Source organism: Perca flavescens, chromosome 2 (assembly GCF_004354835.1).
Source record: "Perca flavescens isolate YP-PL-M2 chromosome 2, PFLA_1.0, whole genome shotgun sequence".
NCBI classification, from domain to species: Eukaryota; Metazoa; Chordata; class Actinopteri; order Perciformes; family Percidae; genus Perca; species Perca flavescens.
In genome coordinates this window covers 25216852-25239337 of record NC_041332.1, presented here as the reverse complement: position 1 = coordinate 25239337, position 22486 = coordinate 25216852, and the positions used below count along the sequence as shown (strand labels likewise).

The following is a 22486-nucleotide window of genomic DNA, read 5'->3' as shown; positions in this document are numbered from 1 at the left end:
CCAAAGTATTAGTGGAGTCGGAAGAGGTTGTTAGGGAGTAAGATTTAGCAGAATAAATTGGAAGGATTGCTCAGAATGAGGGAAAATGCCAGAGGAGAAGAGTTTAGGTAAAGGATGGAGATAAGGTAGGGGAGAAGAGAACGATAGGGAAATGAAGAAAGGGGCGAATAAGAGGAGGGATTAGTTGAGAAAAAAGAGAATAAAGGAAAAAAATATAAAGTGGAGAACTGTAGCACCATTTGTTCTACTTTTTCTGTCCGGTCTACTTTTTAATCCGCCCTACAAAACTTAACACTACTAAGTTTGGAGTCTGACTATCCCTGCCCCTAAAGTCCTAAAATTTACATTTAATGACTGGACCTTTTCAAACCCCTCGACATCTTATATCCATAAAGAGCAAATCCATTTTTGCCTTCATTTTTTTCCTCAGCGGCCTTTGGGGGCAGGTCCAAAAAGGCATAAATCTTGTGGCAAGGTCACTGGCGCAGTAAGGATCCGGTATTATTTGGGAGATAAATGTATAATTACCTCGCTTCTTAGACCAGAGAATGAATAATGCATTTGTTCAACATTATGTCAGGCAGGTGAGATGGAAGGAAGAGTAACCTGGTTTCCATTAGGTCGATTCTATTGACTCGAGAGGCAGAGAGAGAAAACGAGTACAGTAAAAAAAAAAAAAAAAGTCACCATTGTTTTTTAACCTCATCTATTATTGACTGTCCTCGAAGAATTGCTATTCTCTTAATGAAATAATCGCCCTTGTCCTCCTTTCGCCTCTTCCTTATTCCCTCTCTCACAGTGTGTCGGGGTTCGAGGTGAGCTCAGTCGTCATACTCAAGTACTACGTTACTTTGCTCTTGTCTCCTGCTATGTCAGGATGAAATTGAAAACTAAAAATACAGATTACTTGTCCTTCTAAAATTCTTCAAAAAGAAAATAAGATGAAACAGGAGGGCTCCGGCAATGAAAGAGAAATAAATTGAAATTACAGACAGAAATAGAGAAGCATAGAGGCACAACTTTCTCATCAGAGGCCAACAGATGTTAACCTGACTCCGCCAGATGTATTGCTTCGCATTTGCTCGGCGTATCCATCTGGGAACTTTCCGTTGGAGAACTTTTGGGAAGGGGCGGAAATACTGGTTAGCTGATTGGATGAACCATCTGTCTATCACCTATGTTGGTGATAAACGGGCCACATCAACCAATCAGATCCACGAAGTGTATGAAAATACAACCACAAGCCCGCCCCTGCTGCTGCAGGCAAAGCATAGCTCGTTAGCTCAGCATGCAAACATGTCGGTAAAGGATATTTGCCGTTTGTGTAACGAGAATTTAGGAATAAAAGGCACCATTTTAGGTTCCCGGACCATATTCCAAAAGAAGGATCCAAGAGAAAAAAAGCATTAGCGAGCGGCTACCGCTGTCTGAAAATACTGGTTAGCTGATTGGATAAACCATCTGTCTATCACCACCTAACCCACCTCAAAACCAACGCTGATTGGCCCGGTCGTTTGGCTAACGGCTCCAAATTTTCTCTGCCTCAAGATGCCAGACTGATATGCGTGTGGAAAACTGGAGCTCGCGAGATCAGGACGGTCTCACGAGGCTAAACAGATGTGTCCACGAGCTTCTGCCTACTGATCACTGTGTGAGCAGAGTGGTGCAAAGCTTTGATGGCGGTTAGCTTGAAGAAAAAAAAACCTGAGCGGCATAAATAAACAAGCAAAACCAGCCCTCTTAAGCCCAGTGTAGATTTCCTTTGCTGCTGGTGCCAAGACACACAAACAACAGTGACGCAGCAAATCCCATAAAACCGCGTGTGGGATGAAAACACTGCTCACATTTAAAACAAATACAAAGTTAATATGTATTTAGACTGCACAATCAGTAATAAACAATTTACAGACCACTGATTCCAGCAGGGCAAACATGAATTCACTGTGCAGGGGTCGCTATGAATTATGGGTCGCACACAGCAGGCAGTGGCTTTGAGGCCCCAGCAGCAGCATTTATTTAATCTATGACAAAACAACTGTAAGTCGTCCCACCTACAAGTTAAATATACCTGCATTTTTGGCTAGGTTAATTAGCAGTAATGGGCTTTTGTAACCACACTTTAACCAACATTCCTTCCGTTTGTTTAAGTTTGTCTTATGTAACACAACTCTTATTTTTTGAATGCTTATTTATGCTGTTGATTTCAACTATAACTTGATTGTAACAATACAATTTTAAATTGAATTCAGCTTGAATAATGCACAAATGTATAAATATAAATTTGAGGACTACAAAAGGCATTTTAGTCCAGACACTTTTAGGGTGCTTGTGCTCTAAGCTTGTGGTTCTGGGAAGCCGATAGCTCCCTGGGGTATGTTTTGCTGAACACATGCTCATGTTCAATGTAGCCAAAATCATAGTGTAGGCAAAGCTGAACAGTAATTGCTGCCTAATCAATAGTGCCACAGGTGAGTGAACTGTGTCACCATGAACATCTCTTTGACCTCAGGACTCCAGGGCGCTCATTAGCATATCTTTGCTGCTTATTTCTTTCCTGCACCCAACTGTTGAGGCATCAATTATTCACTTATTTCTATAATTACACAGAGCATTATGCCCCTGGTGTCAAAATGGTGGGTACACCACTGAGAAGAAGTACAGTTATGGTTTTGCTAAATGTCATTGTAACGAGTCAAATAAAGAATTTAAATTGAGAAACAGAATAGTTCTAGGTCTTTAAATATTTCTGTAAGTGCAATCAAAATGTTTTCCCTCCGTCTTCTGCGCACAAGAGCTGCATCAAACCAAGACAAACTGCTTCCCCAGACAGCTAAAGAAAGCAAAAAGTTTCTTGAAACTCAACAATTTGGATTGGAAATTCCCTTTTCTAAAAGTAGGGATCAAGTGAGGTTGGGGAGAGAAAGTCAGGGATTTGGTTGGTATTCAAATTCACTCTGAAAATGGAGTGACAAAAAGAGAAAGAAAAAGAGAAAGAGAGAGAGAAAGAGAGAGAGAGAGAGAGAGAGAAAGAGAGAGAGAGGGGTTCTGAACACAAAAGAAAGCAGCAGCACAGGGGCAAACACATGAGCCAATTGGGACGTCAGGGGAGCAGGAAGGCACTTGGTGAAGCCCCCTTTCTCCCTCCTCCCCTGCTCTCTAGAATTCACTTATCCCCAAATCCCTTCCTCTACTTTACTGATAACAACAAGGAGCGAGCCTTGGGAGCTTAACATAGTGGCAAATCCGGCCGAGGGAGTGCTGTGCCAATACACTGTGCGACTCGGCTACATCTGCAGGGATTAGAGCGCTTTCTGGGTTTCTTCACAGTGCGCCGCATCTTGAAGTGACTTTAATTTGTTTCATTTGAAATAAACTGCCCAGACACTCAGAGTTCAATTTTATGGATGACCTATCAACAGTGTTCCAATCACTGTGTTAAGAGATGTTGTTCAGTGTGTGTGTGTGTGTGTGTGTGTGTGTGTGTGTGTGTGTGTGTGTGTGTGTGTGTGTGTGTGTGTGTGTGTGTGTGTGTGTGTTCTAATAGAAAAATACACTACAGTACAGACCTCTTTCCCCTTTGTCTTTTTTTGCCCTCTCATTATGCATGTTTGCTCTAATAAGTTAGCTTTACGCATACGTGACAAGGCATACCACTGGGAGCAAAGGCTCCTGGGAGCGCCCTGAACTTCATTTGATTTTTTTCTACCCTGAGGAAGAGAGAGACAGTGAGAACGAGAAAGTCATAGGGAGATGTTACGCCTGTGTCCCGTGTGTGATACCCGCACACTGGACTGGAGGGGCTTGGAGGGATCATGACTGTAAACCTCAGTATGCTCATGTCAGCTCCAATGGAGAAAATGGATTACACTTCCTCTTGTCTGTTTAAATAGAAACACAGAGCACTAGTGTGCACTTGGCATGACCGTGAGAGGACAGCAAGCTTTATCCTGACACGACAGGCTGAGGCTGTTTGGGCAGATCACTAGTGGTTCACAGCAAACATCTTTTATGGATGGGCTTGCCTTCTGCGTGTGTAAATGTTTAATCTCTAAGGGCATAATTAAAAAAAAAACAGGCAATATCAATTAACTGTGTGAGAGGCTGTGTCAGTATGCCAGATGTACGGTATGTTGTACACAATAATGTGTACTAAATGTACAAATGTAGTCACGTTTGAAAGCACAATGCGATACATTGCCTCACATTTATTTATTGTGGGCTCGAGCACATAGCTTGCTTATTAATGGGTGCATGAACGATCCTTATTTTCAGCCATGTCAGCCTTCAATCCACTTTATATCACTTGTATTACAGCAATAATTTATGACAATGGGACATGCTGTGACTTCAAACTGTTCCCAAGGAGAGCTGCCCACTCAAAGCACAGTTGAGTGCCAGGAAAACTAGTTAACAGTTTGGTGCTGTGAAGCTCCCTTGTGTAGTAGTGCTGGTGCGTCTAAGCTCAGATGGCCCTGCAATGTTACGCTGCGGGAGCCTTTAGTGGGAGGATACATACAATAAACTCAAAGCACTTCACACCCAGGACCCCCACAGTCATCCTGGAGACGCTACTGTGGTCCCAAAGCATGGGTCTGTTCTTTTTGTTTATGGTTGGAGTTCAGATTTGACCAAAACTTTTATGAGTTGTCTCTTAGTTCAAGAGTTGAATTGTATAATTAATAAAGCAAAACGTAAATTCTTAACTATTAAAGAGTACTGCAAAATCAAATGTGATCTAAATGGTACTTTATTAATTAGGATTTTCTTAACTATTAAACATGGATGTAGAATTTTTATAATATTCTGTTTTAAACACGCACACACACACACACACGCTGCTCTCCGGTACAGGCAGCTGCGAACCTGGACCGAAGGAACAAATTGTATTGTATTCAACTGACAGATTTCTAAATCGGATACATCCCTAGCCTGTTTGCAGTTCCCTATCTTCTGAGTTGGTTATTTTTAGTTTGAACTACTATCAAAAGGCATCACAATCGGGACCATAGCTGTTTAGCAAATACATTTAGCAACTATAAGCTGCTGATTTGGTTTTATTTATGTCAACTGTACCTTCTTTGTGCATTACTCCCCTGTGTGTGCTGACTGTGTAGAGACTCAGTATTATACAGGCCTATGTGCCATGGGGTGAGGCACTGGGCCAAGTCATACGCCTGCCATCCATAATTTATTCAACATGCAATACACCGCTAGAGCCTCTGTGTTGCTGGAGGGGAGCAAACAGTGGTACCCTCCTAATGTTCTTTAAGCTGGGCCCAAGTGAAAAATTGCTAATGTGCAACAAAGCCTACACCCTGGTGATCGCGACTGAAGCCTTGGCACAGTACTATACTGTATTTTGTCTTTTGTCTGGCATCTAAAGGGAATTAGGTAATTACTTCTTTGTTTGTGAATGCAATTTTACACCTGCCACCCCTGAACAGTGTTTATTTAAAATAATCCGCTTGTTAGGATCATTTAAATGGACTTTCATGCCATGTAAGTGGAACTAGTTGGATAAATCGATTCCAGTATGGTCAGGGAACAGGGGTGGGTGTTGAGGTGGGATGCAATTCAACTTGCACCTCAGCCTACCACTGAAGCAATAACACTACAGTCACTTATATGATGAATTTGGGCTTTTTGACCAGCCTTTGCCCAAACCAAATACATGGTGTCTTTTTCTGCATGTTTTTCAGGTCAGATTCCATAACTGAGGCACATATAGAAAGTTTTCAGCACAGTGGGAGGTTGAACATTCACTCACCCGAGCACTTTGTCCAGCAATAAGCTGGTCATCTTCAGTCTGGACACTTGTCCTGCTGCGAGTATCATAGTCCTCCTGTTCAAAGTCAGAGTCATCTTCCAGCTCCTCTGGTGTCTGTGAAAAACACAAAGACAAAGTAGAGCAAACAGTCAGAGAGAGAGAAACTAAAAACAGAAAAGAAAATCATACGACTCCTAAATTGACAGTTAAAAAGAGCAACTTTGACTTCATGCCCTATTGTGTGGTAATCCGGAGTAGCAGACAGCATATGTTACTGTGTTGTCATTTTCAGTATACAGTGCCTCATTGGGAATTTTAGCTCAAACCAAACCAAGCATATGACAGACAGAGATGTCACACAATAAAAACAGTGAAGTCTTCATCCTAAACTTGTATGTCAAATGAAATAACAATAATAAGTGACACTTGAAAAAGCATAAATTTGACAATTGAAAATTGACATCAACCCAACAATGAGATGAAATGTAGCGGTATACATAGAAACAATCAGTCACTGTTTGACCTCAGCATAGTGAATTCACAGATAACTACAGTATATGCACCCATTTGCAGAAGACCTGGGTCAGTGACTGTAGTTCCATACACATTGCCTTTGAATAAGAATATGGCAAAAAGCGTTTTAGTAAATTAAATGGGGGCACTGAAAATGTTTTTTACTCCGTAGAGAGTTTTTTGTTATGTTCACCTGGCTAATGTCAGTTGCCACAATATATGGGCTAATAAATTGCTTGATTCATTACTAACAACCTTGAAAATATTGAAATTGGTTCATCAAGCTACAACTCAAGGATTAGACAATATTTTGTGGATGGTCTCTGTCAAGGCTGTCGTTATTGCCTTCCAGATCCACTATACTGCAAAAGCAAAAATTGGAAAACTCATAGCAGGACTATATTTTAAACAGGAAGCAACTTAAATGTTACACAATGTCTGCTGTATTGCTTTTATCTGTGAACATAAATATTTGCACAGTTTGTCTCCGCACAATGATCTTCAGTTGAAGATTTATGATTGAACATTGCTGTGTGGCGATTATAATTGCTTAATGTTATTCTTTTAAAGTAATAATAGTCCTCTGTTTTCTCTTTCTTTTAATATAAAAGAAAAAAAGCAGAATCGCAAGCATCATGTAATAAAGGAAATATACAGCATTACTCAACCACGCTAAATAAATGGAAAAAGCAAGTTGTGGTCTCTCATAAAAAACCCAACTGGAATGTAATTGATGTAAATTTTTTTGCATCTGATCAAAGTGTAAGACTAAATAATGAATTTCCTGCTGCCTTACTAATTAAGATTAGTGGGATAGCCAGCTAACTTCAACACAGGCTTGTTGATCGCATGAAGCTGGCTCACTCTAAACTGGGCTACATCGCCATGGTAACCTTTATGCTGGATGGCTTACCTCTCAGAATATGAATTCAAAACATGTACGTTATGTTGTGTAAAGTCATCATTCCTACATTCACAGTGCTGTCACAGTTATGCTTGTGAAGTTGTGAATTATTCTATTTAAAGGCTGTGAGAATGTTGCCTCTCTATGAGGATTAATTGTATCAGAGATATAATTCATGCTTTACACAAAACTAGTGCTCACACTGGCTATAAAGCAGGACTCCTACCAAGCACCAGTAGACCTATTGCCTAATGAATTCAATTTACGGTATACTGGCAGAGGCTAGTACCGGTAATTGTGATGAATTTCCTTCTTAGTATTCCTAACAGTAGTTGATCAAGTGTGGCCTATCGTTTGACTTTGTATAGTTTGGGCTTTGCTAGTTATGTTTCTGTATTCCTATTTAATCCCACCAAATCAAAATATGTTTGCCACTGTACTGACCCAATTTCCCCATGGGAAATAAAAATTTCTCAAATTCAAACACACTTGACAACCCTTCCCCTCTTCATGTGAATGCATTTATAGCTGGATCACAAAACAGGGTACTAGAACAAATTGTTAACCAGCTTTGTAAAGCTGGTCATTCATTTCAATGGGCCCCTGGGTTGCAGTGCAAGTACTGACACAAAAAAAACACATTACCGCAAAATCGTTACCTAGTAGATTACTTTGTTATGTGGAGACCTGTTTACCTTGTGATCATCACAACAGATGATACAAATATTACTGTGATAACTTGTTAGAGCTGTAAAAACCTGTCTCATAGAATTACAAAACACTGTGCAGTGTTATGGCATCTGATAAGCCTTTCAATTCACGGATCTGTTATTAAAACCAGCCTTTGTGGAACATATTTCATAATCTCACTGGGAACTATAAACAAAATACCCACATCAATGCATCCCCTTGCATTGCAGCTATCTCTGAACTTCCAGTAAAAGTTGAACTTTCTCCTTGAGACAGGCTGTAGGTCAGTTTATGGGAATAGGAGAGAGTGTAAACATATTGGTTATATTATAGTTACCAGTCTCCAACCACTGTTCAATTTCATACAGTCCATTGTATCCACCGTCGCACTACTCTGTGTGTGTGTGTGTGTGTGTGTGTGTGTGTGTGGTGTGTGTGTGTGTATGTGGGGACATAAAAGCCAGGACAAACTGCTTTTACTAACTTTCATTATAACATTACACTCTTCTCAAGACCTGCCTCAATTTTTAAACACTGTGGAGAATTGGTTTCTTAATCCATCAACTGCTCATAAGATCTGTGCTGTACAAATTCAAAAGGAGCCATTCTCGGCTTAAGTGAGAGAAAAATAACACAGACGCTTAAAAATGTGTGCACAAAAAACTATTACATGTTGCACCAACATTTGCTATCTATATGATGGAGTTAGACAACAGAGAAAGCAAGGATCTTGCAAGTTGTCTCCTCAGAAAGTAATTGAACTTGGATGGGATTATGAAGCCAGCTGGTCCCGGGCAGTTCAAAGCTGCCTGTTTTACATTATTTACCAACATCAAATTATTTTCCATAATTAGATTTTTTCCAGAGCTGCACTGGGAAAACTTCCAGCGTGCATAAAGTTGAATAAAAGAATTACATGGTGAAGAGAGAAGGGCCAGTTCGGGTGAAAAATGCAGATACTGTAACATCAGAGTGAGTATATCAGAAAGTAGAGCTGCTGGTGTCATGTTGTTATTCAGCATTTTTATAATGACATGCTGTAAAATGTTCTGCCAGCTTTGTAAAACAGACCATGTGGAAGGTGTGACATCTCATATGGGAATTCAATTAAATTTTACATTTCAATTATGTTTTTCTTCATCCTTAGGGCAGATATATTTTTGTAAAGGAACACCATTGATGACAGTCGGTGGCACAGTTTGATCTATCAATGATGTACCACAGATGTGTAGCTAGAATCAGAAGAGGCACAAACTGGAAAGGTGTCTGTGAGTGTGACAAATTTGTCTCATGAGTCATGGGTATGAATCTAGTGACTCAGGAGATTTTATTCTCTCAAGGTTTATGATTAAACGCTTTGGTTTCTACCTTTGCATTTTCAAAGTATTAATAAGGGGGTAAAAAAAGACAACAATATATGGCTTGAAGTGATTTTAGATTGCATAAAAATGTGATCATACGTTTAAACCAAATATACTTAAAACATTGACTGACTATTCAGCGACAATAGGAAACAAACAATTTATTTAGAGGTCTACATTCACAACTACCAATGGTTAATATATGGAGGAAATAAATTACTACACTTGGTCTTAGTCAGCATTTCCAAACACATTCATTTCTGTCTAACTCTTGCTGAGCATTTAAACCATTTCAGAGTATTTTAGTGATTATTTTATATTGGACAAACCCTTATCATGAGGACAGCCTTCCGGATGTCACGGACGCCGTCGTAGACCAAGCGTGATGCATCAATGAACTCATTCTCCTCAAAAGCCTGAGGAGGGTTCGTACTCAGTGCCTCGATAGCAACCTCCACTTGTTCAGCAAAACGGGGCATGACTGCAGAGAGAAATAGGTAAGGGAGGTAGATAGAGAGAACAAAAGAAAGATATGAGACTCAGGTGTATCACGTGTTAATCTTTCAGAATGGGTACAAGCTTATCAATTAGAAAGAAAAGAAAGCACAGTTGTTATTGTGTGTTTCTCTAGTGGAGGCCATGATTGCAACCTTTTCTTCTCAAATTTTACAGCAGCTGGGTCTCTACAGTAGTCTCTCAGTTGTGCACTTCAGGAGAAGGCAAGATGTCACTCTACACCTCTGTGTATGCGACAATATCCCGTTCGCACATTGCACACCAATTAGCTATTTTACCCCGGCTTACCCAGCAGGAAGATTGGCCTGTCTGTCACAGATCTGTTTGTGTGTACGCTGGCGTTTGGCATATGGACGTGTGTGTACTTGTGTGTGTGCATATGTGTAACCTATGAGGAGATGGCTGTGCGTGCTTTAGAGTTACAGTACAAGGACGCTAACTTGCAAGCTCAGCCTGTCAAATCACAATGAAGGGAAAGCCGAACAAAAGACAAGCAACAAAAGAAAAGTCCCTATTGACCATAAAAATGGTTGGTTTTGTTACCAGTATCAATTGGCCAGACCCGATGGAAGAGCTTTATGCTCTTTGTGTATTCAAATGAATCGTGCTGAATGTGAATAGCAGGCTACCTTTCTACGTAATCTCCTGTTGAGTCACAATAATTGAATGCAGAGTTTAATAATGTGTCTTTTTATGGACTGTGCTGTCCCAAATTATCATAACAAAAGCTATGGTTTACCTGGACAGACAGTCAGAAAACTTTTTTCAAACAGTACAAATGCCTATAACACCACCATTACTTGTGACAGTACTTTAATGTAGTGAAGACTTTCTCTCGCTCTCTCTCCCAACGAGCCAGGTTCTGTCCGAGTCTTCTGCCGGTTAAAAGTAAGTTTTTCCTCGAGTGTGGTCTAGACCTACTGTATGAATGAAATTTGAATTGATATTAAACTGAATAAAAGGTATTAAGTTATTTTTTTGGTGAAACATGGATGCTTCTCATACATCTTCAACCTGGCAGCACAGACAAATCACAGAAGAAGGTGGGCACCAAAGATTAGTGTCACCAATTCAGTATCCAACCAAATGTGAAATATGGTCACAGTCTCCCCTTCTGTTCCAGAGTTATGGCGTTGAATAATGGCCAGAAAAGTTTTTATGCAGAACAACATGATTTCACAGTGAAGTTGACCTTTGATCTTTTGAATTACAATGTAATCACTTCATCATTGTATAGATATGTTAGTTATTTAGACATTTGTGTGAAATGTTGTCATAATTAATGTAGACATTTTTGAATTATGGCCAAAAACACAGTGACCTTAACCTTTGACCTACAAAATCTAATCAGTTCATCGTGGTTCATTGTCAGTTTTTGATAAGTTAGACAAAAATGTCTCAGAATATGTATACATATAGAGTGGATTTCTGAAGAGTATATACATACTTCGACTGATTTAAAAATAATTGAGAGGAGAAGACAAAAATGAGCAAAGGTAGATAGGAAAAACTGGGGAAAAGACATATAAAGTATGGCAGCTTGGCTGGTGAGCCTCCACCAGAAAGCCAACTGTGTGATTTTATTATCATTCTCCCCACTTTCCTCCTCTTTTACATGCAGAGGGAACTAAATCAATTAGTCAGCTTGTACTAAAGGTGTGTCTGCAGTATACTTATTTGTCTGATGTAAAACATAGGCTATATTTCACCAAACATAAAAGGCACTACAAAAAGTCTCTCCCTTTTAGTTTTCATTTTTAATTCAGTTTAATCCACTTACCGCAGAAGCGTAAAATAGGCTTTTGGGAATTGCTGGGAAGGCGATTTAAATAGAAATATTTAAATGTTCTCCAAGCTCTTAATGAGCAAAGTTGCTGATGGTAAGGAGCAATTTCACTCATTCCAGTTGAAAAATGATGAAGGGAATTAAATGTGACCATGTAGGAATGGATTCTTTTCACCCCCTAGGCTTAAGCATAGTTTAAGTGAGAAGTTATGGAAGTACAATGAATGCTTAAAAACTCACAGCAGAGAAGGCGTGCCCCAGTGAGGCGTTTAACGAGCTCCAAACACCACAAACGGCAGCATTGTTAATGCCTTAACCTCGATTTTGTACGAAAACAGCTCAATTTAGGCAATACTGTATATTTTAAGAGGTAATATCAAAAGCAATTATACAAACAAGACATGGACTAAATCATTAACTGCAACTTTAAACCAAGAGATGGATGTGTCAAAAGAGTTTGATTTGTGTTGTGTTTGGAGGATTAGGACTGCAACGGTTACCGCATTACCGCAATAACGCGGTCACATGACTTCTACGGCGGGTCTGAGCCTCGTCACCGTCATCACCGCAAAAAAACATTGGCCTGCACATGTGAGCATGTTGTGTCTAATGACATGGATTCATTGATTCTAATGACATCAAAAAAAAAAAAAAACTTATCAAACTTATCATCAAAAGATGGAGGAAACCCGACCTTTTGCAAGTTGGGGAGCACAATGTTCCATGACACATAATAACATTCCATTGGTGTTGACTATATGCGAGAGTACCTGTGATAGCTTTATCCAGATAAAATGGCACGGTTGAATTTCAGCCTGCATGCACGTTTCGTAGCCTAAAACAGAGCGGCTTATATTGGTAGAGAGAGTAACAAGTTAGCGAACTGCCGAGTCGCCCTCACTGCTCTCCGTCTGCTCAGCTGCTAGACGGGCTGCACTCGGCATTGTCGGCAAACTATTTTGTTTATATTTTCCTTTACTGACAAAAGAGCTTTCTGAACTGTGGAATGGATCAACAGAGATGAGAGAAACCACTGTGGCCCTAAATGACAGCAAAACTCAGTAAAGACTCTCACATTGATCTGAAATGGAAACACTGTGCTGCAATCTTTTTATACAGTCTATGGCTGCAACATATGTTGTAAGGTTTAAGCCAATCGGGGCGTTTTCAGGGGTAACGCTATTCACTTTACCAGCAGTACTGACAAACTGTGTCTTGAGAAGTTCTAGCTTGTTGTTTTATTGTTCACTAACCAACTTTGCTAACTCTTTTTCCTCTCTCTTTTCCTCACAACGGAACCCATACGCGACTCTCCATTACCGCTCACTCTCCTTGCGTGACCACATGGGCACTGACGTCACTCACTTAAGGCACCCTGCCATTCTCACTCTAACTTACGATACTCTCGTAAGGGGATTGCGGTATACCGCGGGAATTTCTTGCTTTTCAACCGCGGTAGGAAGAAATCCATATCGTCCCAGCCCTATGGAGGATACAGTTTTAACTCCTATGTTACAATGACATGTTGAGCAGCCAATCATTGTTCAGACTAAAATAACCTTAAATTCTAATAAAATGATACAGAATTAAAGGGACCCATGAAGACATTGTATTTTTAAAAGTATTATATATTTATATAATTTAAAATAATTAAGTGATATACAATATTACTACTATATTGTTATCGGTATTCTTGCATATTTGTTATACTATATTCTCTACTATGGTGTATTTTTCCATTTCTATAATATATTTGATATTATTGTATTTGTATTTCCTTGTGTGCATATATTACATATACTGCATATACCGGTACATTATATATTATATACTTTAAGCAATATTTTTACATTGAGAAAGGATAATAAGACTACTTAAAACAGTCGCTCTTAGTGATGAAACTACAGAGAAATATCATCCGTCTTTGCGGTTCCCCTCAGCTCTCAAGAGCTTTATAGTGTCTTTCAGCCCATTGCTTCTGTTGAATGGCCCGCATCTTCACTGTTCAATGTTACTACTTACATAAAAACAGAGCTACGGTAAAAGGAGTTAAATTCATCAGGTGACCAGAAACACAATTCCAAATGAATGCTAATGGTACACACATCATCGGGGAACGGGGTGCAAATTCCTACCTATGACATGTAACTAACTAAACAAAGTGACCATGTTTGCCTCTCTTCAGGTGGGAGGAGTGAAATTAGTGATCCTCAACATTTGTTATGTTCTGGTTTTAGAATGATGAAGACAGTTGGAGAAAAAAAATTTGATGTAAGCTCTACACAATTTTTTTTTTTCTAAATGATAGGTTTGAGCTGAGTTCTTTATGTTAACAACGTCTGGCTCTCCACCTGTACATCATGGCTGCAGAGGTGAACTACTGAATTACCTTTGCACAAATAGTTGCACAATTCACTTATATGGTTCAAGGTATTGTAATAGCCTATATATACGGTATAAAGCTTACCTCATATTCTGACCTCTTATTCTGTCTCTGTGCTGCTGTAACATGTCCCTCCCCCACTAGGATCAATAAAGTCTGATGCATGAGTAAAATTTGGTAAAGTATGTAGTCTTTAATTTCAATGTGCCAATCACTGAAAGCATAGCAGCTTCAGAGATTCTCTCACCACACAATGAATGAATACTTAACACTGATGTAAATAATACATCACACTTGAGTATTTGAGTAAAGTAAGTAAGTAGAAATCGTAGAAAACATTAAAGGTTATGAGATTAAGACTTTGTTGCTCCTGCTCTTAGTCTGCATACAGCTCTGCTCTCCTACCCTCTAACTTTGGTTAATAGTTTCACCTATGTCATCATACTGCACTGCCCCTTTCATAGCAATATCGCATCATGAGCACTCTTTCTTACTGTAACTCACACCACTATTTATTCACCGATTAAGAGCCCTTACCTCCTCTCCTTGTAAGTTTGCCATCTTCTTCCCATTATGGCTAAAACCTCTTTTTCCATCATTATACAAATGAATGCACCCAATTATTTCACTAAAGTACAAATTGATTAATTGATGTCACTGAAAAGGTATTCTGATTAAAGATTTTAAAATAAATGCTCAATATTTATGATGAGCTGCTTTTAGTCAGGCCAGCCACAGTCTGGTCCTCAGAGCTATTATTTTCAAAGTAGACAGTGTGAAGTGTCTTTACTTCTTTTCCTCATTTTTGCTGCACTTCTTTTTAGTGCACTTGATCCATTGATTTACAGGCATGCCATGTGGGTGGCAGTGTGTGCATGTGTGTTATTACTCACTGCAAAATCCTGGCTAAATCCCATTTACTGTGCCCCAATGTAATAACAAGGAGCAACGCCATCCTGCTTCTCTAAATGGCACACTGACTTAGGCCATATATCAGTTTTTTAATCTACCCTCTCTAGGCACCACATTAATGATCGACTTTAAAATTTGTCCCGTTTTTTGAGAAGATTAGTTTAAACACAGGGAGTTAGTAGGCAGAAAAGTGTCTCAGGGAAGAAGGTGGGAGAGGGGAAAAAGAGAGAGAAGCCATAACCACTTTCCCATTAGGCTATTGATTTTTCCCCCTCTCAAGGACACGCTTCAATCACAGACCCATGTGTGGACTGTCTGTCAGGAATCTATGGCTCAGCTTTACACCGAAGAGTTGTGTGCCTTGGCTGCTTGTATTTGGCCCAGCTGTAAATCTGACCACACTCAATATGAGAAAGAAGGATGGGCAAATTGAGACAAGGTCAAAGGGCAGGTAGTTGTGATAAGCGTCCTGTGTTGATGTGGCAGCTGTCGGAAAAACAGGCAAGTGGTTGTGAGTGGCCGAGTTGCCACGGGCATAAACACAGGGGCAATCAAATAAAAACACAAACAGCTAACTCAAAAAGACACACACACACACACACACACAAGCACGCACGCACGCACACACACGCACACACACACACACATTCAGGCAGAGGATAGATGTGTTACACATGCACACCACTGATAAAAGAAAAAAAAGGGGAACACATCAATGGATTCCACTAAAATCCCTGCTCAAATCGCTTAGTGAAATCCTTGGTGACAGCTATTGACTTTTTGGTAGAGTCTAGTTAATTGGACTCAGTACCCTCTAAAAAGTGTGTGGTCCTATATCCTTTTCCTTTGTTCAGCAACACTTAATCATCTTTCCCCCAGCTATATATTTCTCCTTGACTGTGTTCAAATCCACAGACATCAGGTCTGTGAGGACTGAGGGGAGAGGGAGGCAAAAGTTCACAAGGATCAATAAGTGCTTTATGGTCTAGATCAGATATGCATGGTAGCCCTTAAAAAAACTCAACTACCACAACTTCGAGGGAAACAGAAAGGGGAAACACAAAAGCTCTTCATCAAAGAGAAATATGGAGCCAATGAAACACTGGTCTAACACAGCTGCCGGTTCCCTGCCTTAACATCTCAATTAGCACCCGCAATCGGGAGGACACAAGGCCTTGTTAAAGTTTAAGACAGGAGTTCTTTCAAAGGTTATGCAGCCAGTGAGACTTGCCTATTTGCTGCATCTGTATAAACTGCATCATCTTAACCCTTATCTTTAGGTGAAGTCAGACAGGACACTAGCCATCCTAAAATCAGATGCTTGTATCTATCGTCTTGTCAATTTTATGCTAGGTTTTCTGCTTAAGTATAGTCTACAGTCCTACTCAGTGACGGACTGGGATCAAAATATAGCACTTGCATTTGTAGGACTCCTACTGCAGTTCCATAGAATGAAGTAGCATCTAAATTTTATTTGTTGCCACATATAGGCAAAAAAAAGTCATACTGTGACTGCTGAAGTCTCCAATAAACAGATGTGTAAATTATTTCACTGACATTAGAGTTTGTAGTTTAAAAATTCAGCACCAGGGACAGAAGTCCACCCACATTGGTCATTTTCTTGTTGGTCTCTGCACCTTACCACTCCTGTTCTTCAAACAGCCACTATGAAAAAGAAAATACTGCAGCTGTGAGACTCATTTCGTGCACGTAACACAAGGGGTAAATTTGCTGAAGCTATTACTTTCCTATAGATGTCGCACATCAGCACGTCTAGATCTGCCCGTCTAAACTGTTGCAACTATTACTTTTCTTGTCGACAACGTAGTAAAGATTGGACTGAAACTGCAAGTCTATTGCAGTATTGGCTGTGCCTGGTTTCAGTTTTTTTTTTTTTGCATCAGTGGCACTGTGCGTTATTATTATCTCTGTAAAATTGTATTCATATGAGATGAGACCAAAATATTTTGGCATAGGTTTCTTTGTACTAAATGTGTTAATTTAGCCAACAGTGCAGTTCTTACAGATTCCAAACTGTAAGAAGTAAAGTACAGTATCTAATTGTGTAGATGGTTGAATTAAACCAGTCGGCTGTGTTTCACATTTAACAATCAATTATATTATCCTACAGGGAGTTTTTTATGTAAAACAAGCTATAACAGCCATGTTACAAAAAACTTCAGAATGTCTGAAATATAGTCAAGTAAAAGTACTAAGTAGAAATCTAAAATCTTAATGTTATTTTCTGCCTCTGCTTATGTGTAGGATTGCATTCTGTTAGGCTGGTATATTGTGTATCCCTGGTCTAATTAACAAACTTTGTTTTCCTCATTTCTCTTTTGTATGAAACTTTCAGTTAGTACCTCATCATCATCATATTCTTTATTCAGGACACACACAAAAAAACGGTCCATAGCACAATTATTTTGATTGATTTTAACTTTACTTTACGTTATAATGTTAGCTCTTTAATAAGCAAATACATGATAAAGAAGAATCACTGGGCAATCAATATTATGCCATTCCCCATTTGTCGTTCTCAGTAACGCTGACATAATGCTTCTGGGATCCTGCTGACTATAGCAACAAGCTCAATACTCCATGGAGGATTAATAGAACAGCAGCACAATTATATAGTCTTCGTATGTGACAGGGTTATGGTCATAGGAAATTGACCTTAAGTGTCCACAAGATATTGCCACCGAACGTCATCAATTAATTACCCCATTTAAACTAAATTTTGCAATAATAGAACAGAATGGGCTTAAGGTACCATATAAGTAGCATTGTGTGTGGTCCATTACGGTGTAGTTGAGCGCCAGTAGAGGGGCTCACACGTGACAGAAACTATTCACGTGATTCACCTAATGCTTTTTGCAACTTATCAGCAACACCCGAGGGGGGGGCTGTGTCCCTCAATTATCCTGGCAGATGAAAGTAACGAGCAAAACAATAGATATAGCGCCTCGCTAAATGGGCTCTAATGGGAGAGATAGGAACTGGGGGAGGGATGGATGTGCAAGAAGGTAGAAAAAAGTCTGGTGTTAAAGAGGGACTGTGGTCTGATTTGATTCTTGTAGACAGATAAATATCTAAATTACTTCTTTCCTTTCATCCTGTGTTTTTGTTTGTCCATCTTTCATAATGGTGCATTTTTTTTTAAATTATACTTTTAAGACATTTGAGGAGCTATTGCATTGAGCACAAATTTTCTCAGGAAAATAAAGACACCGGGCCCTTTCTTCTTTCCTAACATAATACCTTAAACAAGATTGCAATAATGACAAGAAACACTGACTTCTCAAGCTCTGAACCACCTGTGTGTTACAAAATGTGTTATAACATTATGACAACATAACCAGTGCTGGCAAAATGAAAGAATAAATATTTTCTATTGAGGCTTACTGCCTACAGGATATAGCCACAGCCTCGCACTCCGACATTGACAGGTTTTTACCTTTTCCCATCTACACAGCTTTTAAATGTTACTACATTAAACACCAGTGATCAATGTGGAAGATTTACAACCTTAAATAGTGTCAGTGATCTTCTTCCCTGCCTTTGCTGGTGCATTGCAGCATATTTTGGCATGTTACCGCTACCTGTACTGTAATTCAGTAGAATAGTGTGATGCCATTGGTAGGAATGTGTATTGCATGAGAACGAGATAAACAAAATGGGATATCATAGAAAAACAGCTCCATAGCGCTACAAGAGGTCAGTAACAAAAAAGGGGAACCTTTAATGTCGCCTACAACTTAATATTCTGACAGGATAATGAAGCATACATTGCTTTTATTTCATACACCCTGCACCCTTGTGGCCTACAATGCTTTCTACTTGAAAACAAGTAAAACTCCTCAGCTACATATATACTGTATATATATATTCAGAGGTCTGATCCAGCATATACTAAGCCAACATAACACTTACATTTCACTCCCCACTGCGTCCTCACACCCCCATAAACTGTGAAAAGTATTCAGTCAAATGTGGGGAGAGACAATCTGCACTGGTGGCGGGACAAAGATGTGTGTTGGCCCTGTGTCTGGTCTGCCACAGAGATAAACTCAGGTCTCCTGGAATGTGCTGTGACGCATGAGCCGCACAGTGAAGGAGAAAATGGATGAGAGGCAAGAGTGGCAGACGAGTGAACAGGTGCTGTCCAAGGTTTATGTTGGAGCCAAGACACTGATCCAAAATGTGGGACGCTGGGCATCCAGGCAATTAAGGCGCGTATATAAGTCACTGACCAGACTGGGAAGCTAATGTAAGTGCTAGCGTGTGTTTGTGTGTGTGTGTGTGTGTGTGTGTGTGTGTGTGTGTGTGTGTGTGTGTGTCTCTGTGTGTGTGTGTTGAATGAAAGTAGTTTAACTTGCAAAAAGGGTTGTAGCAAAATGTTGGATGCAAGCACAGCACAAGGGTGAAGGATACTGTATTAATCTTTACAATACATTGTAATACATTCAACTGTGACTTCTGCCACACCAGCTTTGTGTACAGTGCACTAACCAGTCTCAGACAGGAGCTTGATGGACTCCAGGACACGCTCGGTGTAGACCCCAGGTTCGTAGTTTTCCATCTCAGCGTTAATGATGTGGACCACACGAGCAGCTCGGCCCCGGATAGCTCCAGCAGTTCGGTCAAGAGTGTCCACGTCTCCCTCTTGCAGAGCAATTACGCATTTGTTGACATCCTCAAGGATGTGGTTCTCTTGGGAGAGGCAAAAAAAGAACGATGAATTGGAGGGACCCAAAGCTTTTTCTTGTTCGGAGAAATAATGTTTGGATTCATCATGTTTTCTTATTGTGCTGATGATTAATATTGTACAGTGTTGATGCAAAGAGAGTTGAATGTATTGAAATATATGTTTCACCATGAATGTGATGAATTTGTGAAGAGTTACAATTCATTTTATCTAACCTGCTTCTTCTTAAAAACATGCCAATAAATGTACCAATGAACCAAAAGTGCGCCTGTCATGAACTTAATGAACGTTAAGTAGTAACATTATACTGTAGATTAACAATTACAATGTTATACTAAAATGACAAACGAATGGGAGATGTTGGGCAAAATTTATAGAACAAAATGCAAAGAAAAATGTTATTCTATTTTTCAGTTTAAACAGAAACAACCATTTGTTTTTAGGTTGTTTTGCTTTCTGACGTGTTTTCTCTGATTTGCTCTATTGTGTTATTGTTATTAAATGTATGGTTTCTTTTTTGTTATTATTTATATTGAGATTTTGTTTTTTTTTTGTCACAGAGAAACCCCTTCAACTTGATGTTTGAAGCTTCCAGTAACTAAATAAAACTGTGACTGTGAGTGAGTGTAAATCAGGAACATCTTCATTGTTTTCTTCAATTTGCCAATCATTGAAGAATGTGTGCTGTATTGCCTCATACCTGACACAGAAAGGAAGTCATCCACAGAGGTAATGTCATCCACAGCTTCGGTCAGGATGCGCACCTGCTTCTCCCACTGATCCTTGAAAACATCCATGTTGTCCTGGGCCACCTTGCTTTGGGGGCGGGCAGCCAGAGTGAGAGCAGCGTTGATAACCTGACATGGAAGAAGGGCCAACATTGTAACACAAGGTATGTAAAGAACAACCCATACTGTAATTTCCTTATTGTATACAAATCTAATAATCATGCATTAGTCCATCTCTATTAACTGTCTGATTTTCTACCCTGTCTGTGGTTCTAAGCTCAAGGCCCATTCTTGACCTTTTTTTTTTCCTATTAAAGATTTACATCTTTAATAGGAAAAAAAAAGGTCATCAATACATAGTTTCATTAAACAAATAAGCTACATTATTTCATTAAACATCTTGGCTCTGCTCTGTGAAAAGTGCATATGCTGGGGAGCAGGGTGGTGCACTGTCCATGTTCATCTTTATGAAGATATTGAGGGGAGGGGCTATGTCAGGCAATGGCTTGAATTGATTGAATTGCTTTTTTTTTCATGGAATTTGTTTAAAATAAGACAAATGTAGAATATCACCAAACATATCATGTAAACACATTGCCAGTACCATACGTTGTGTTAGAAAATATCACAAATGTGTGTTGTCCAGAAAATCCATGGATGTATTAAAAAGATTTACCATTTCTTGAAGAGAGCAAAGTTATTTTTTTCCAAAAAGTATTTTGACTTCAAGAGTCTGATCTACTTAAGATAGAACATTTGGCTTTAGGCTAAAAACACCAACGCTTCACAGGATTTTACAGTAAATTGATGAAAATAAAAGAGGTAAATTAAGTCCTTGTGTTAATTTTTTTTAAGATTAGCAAGGTCCTGCTGGAACTCTTTGGATCAACAGACTTGTAGGACAGACAGTGTTAATCAAATAACCATAACAGTTGGCATGTGTACTTTAACCAGAACTAGCATGCTTTTTTCTCCCTATTCCTTATCACTTTCTGTTTTTTAGATATAGCTTTAGTAAAACTAATCTGATTTAGGAAAAGAGATGTTATGATCTGGACATGGCAGTCGCTGCAATTGTGTGTTTGTATTTGTGTGTGTGTGTGTGTGTGTGTGTGTGTGTATGTGTGTCTGTTTGCATGTGTGAAGATAAGGGACCTGGGTTAACTCTACCCAGAACAGATTGAAATATTTCTCTTTGTTCCACCCCCTCTTTGTTCCTCCTTCCCCAGCCACAAAGTCTGTTTTTTTTATCTGTCTGTGTTGAGCTTTGCCAAGAGGTATCAGGAGATGGTTCCTCCCCAAGTTTTCTAAGTAAGTGGGTCTCAGCAGGTATGCATGGTGGGGCCTGCAGATTAGGTCCTGAACCTTAAATTCAGTCTTCCTTTTCCATTACTATGTTGGGTCCTGTGTGAATAAGGCCTACCGTTAACCTTGGAAACAATGGATTGATTTTAACCTCGTCCTTTGCTTGCATACTGAGAAACAGTACAACAAGGTCCACCTACACATGACTCATAGCTCTTTCTCCCATTCTGACAACCGTAATTCTTTCTCTGTAATTTCTATCTATTCCAACTTTCTAAAAAACCTCTAAAGATAGCCCTTTGAGATGAATTCATAAGAGTTTATAATTACCAACACATTTTGACTCGTAGTGGTGTAAAGAGTGCTTTTTTTATGGAGTGAAAGTGATTTTTAAGTCCTCACCTGTGGACATAGGCTGTCAATTTGGGTGGCAGCCATTCGAACCAACTTCACACCCTCTTCATTGTTGGAGATAGAGCAAGCCAAGTTGGCCACCTGAATAAAGCAAGCAAAAAAAATTACACTTATAACCGAGGGCTTATTACCTGAAGATCATGAGCACCAAAAAGTTTTCCCGTTCCCACTCTGGCAGACTCCCTACTGAAAAGCATTGGTTTATATTTTTGAGTTTGTCTTAAAACAACATTCACACACTCCTATGTACATTGAAACACTTTTTGCTTGTTTCATACACTTGTTCCTTCTGTCCTTATTGGCTGTAGAGATCCCGTCCCAAAGCTTTTCTAATATAAATGATGGGGACAAAATTGACAGCCAACATTCTGTCCAAAAATACATTCTAAAGTTTAGTCCAAGGCAATTTTGCCAGCAAAAGCCTTATAATGCAGGAGGATTGTCAATGTGTCCCCAATTACTTACATTAGAAATGCATTAAGATGGAATGTTTTTTTTC

General features: G+C 39.4%; 1 protein-coding gene across 2 annotated transcripts in view; it reads right to left on the bottom strand.

Annotated features, from left to right (window-relative positions):
- ctnna2 (catenin (cadherin-associated protein), alpha 2) overlaps positions 1-22486 on the bottom strand; it is a 351715-nt gene that overhangs the window by 15425 nt on the left and 313804 nt on the right. For both annotated transcript variants that reach the window (XM_028596679.1, XM_028596688.1), the window contains exons 10-14: positions 21976-22068; positions 20241-20397; positions 19345-19545; positions 9565-9716; positions 5768-5881 (exon numbers count right to left, since the gene is read on the bottom strand). In XM_028596679.1, coding sequence (XP_028452480.1) covers positions 5768-5881; positions 9565-9716; positions 19345-19545; positions 20241-20397; positions 21976-22068 — 717 coding nt within the window. The remainder of the gene's footprint in view (positions 1-5767; positions 5882-9564; positions 9717-19344; positions 19546-20240; positions 20398-21975; positions 22069-22486) is intronic.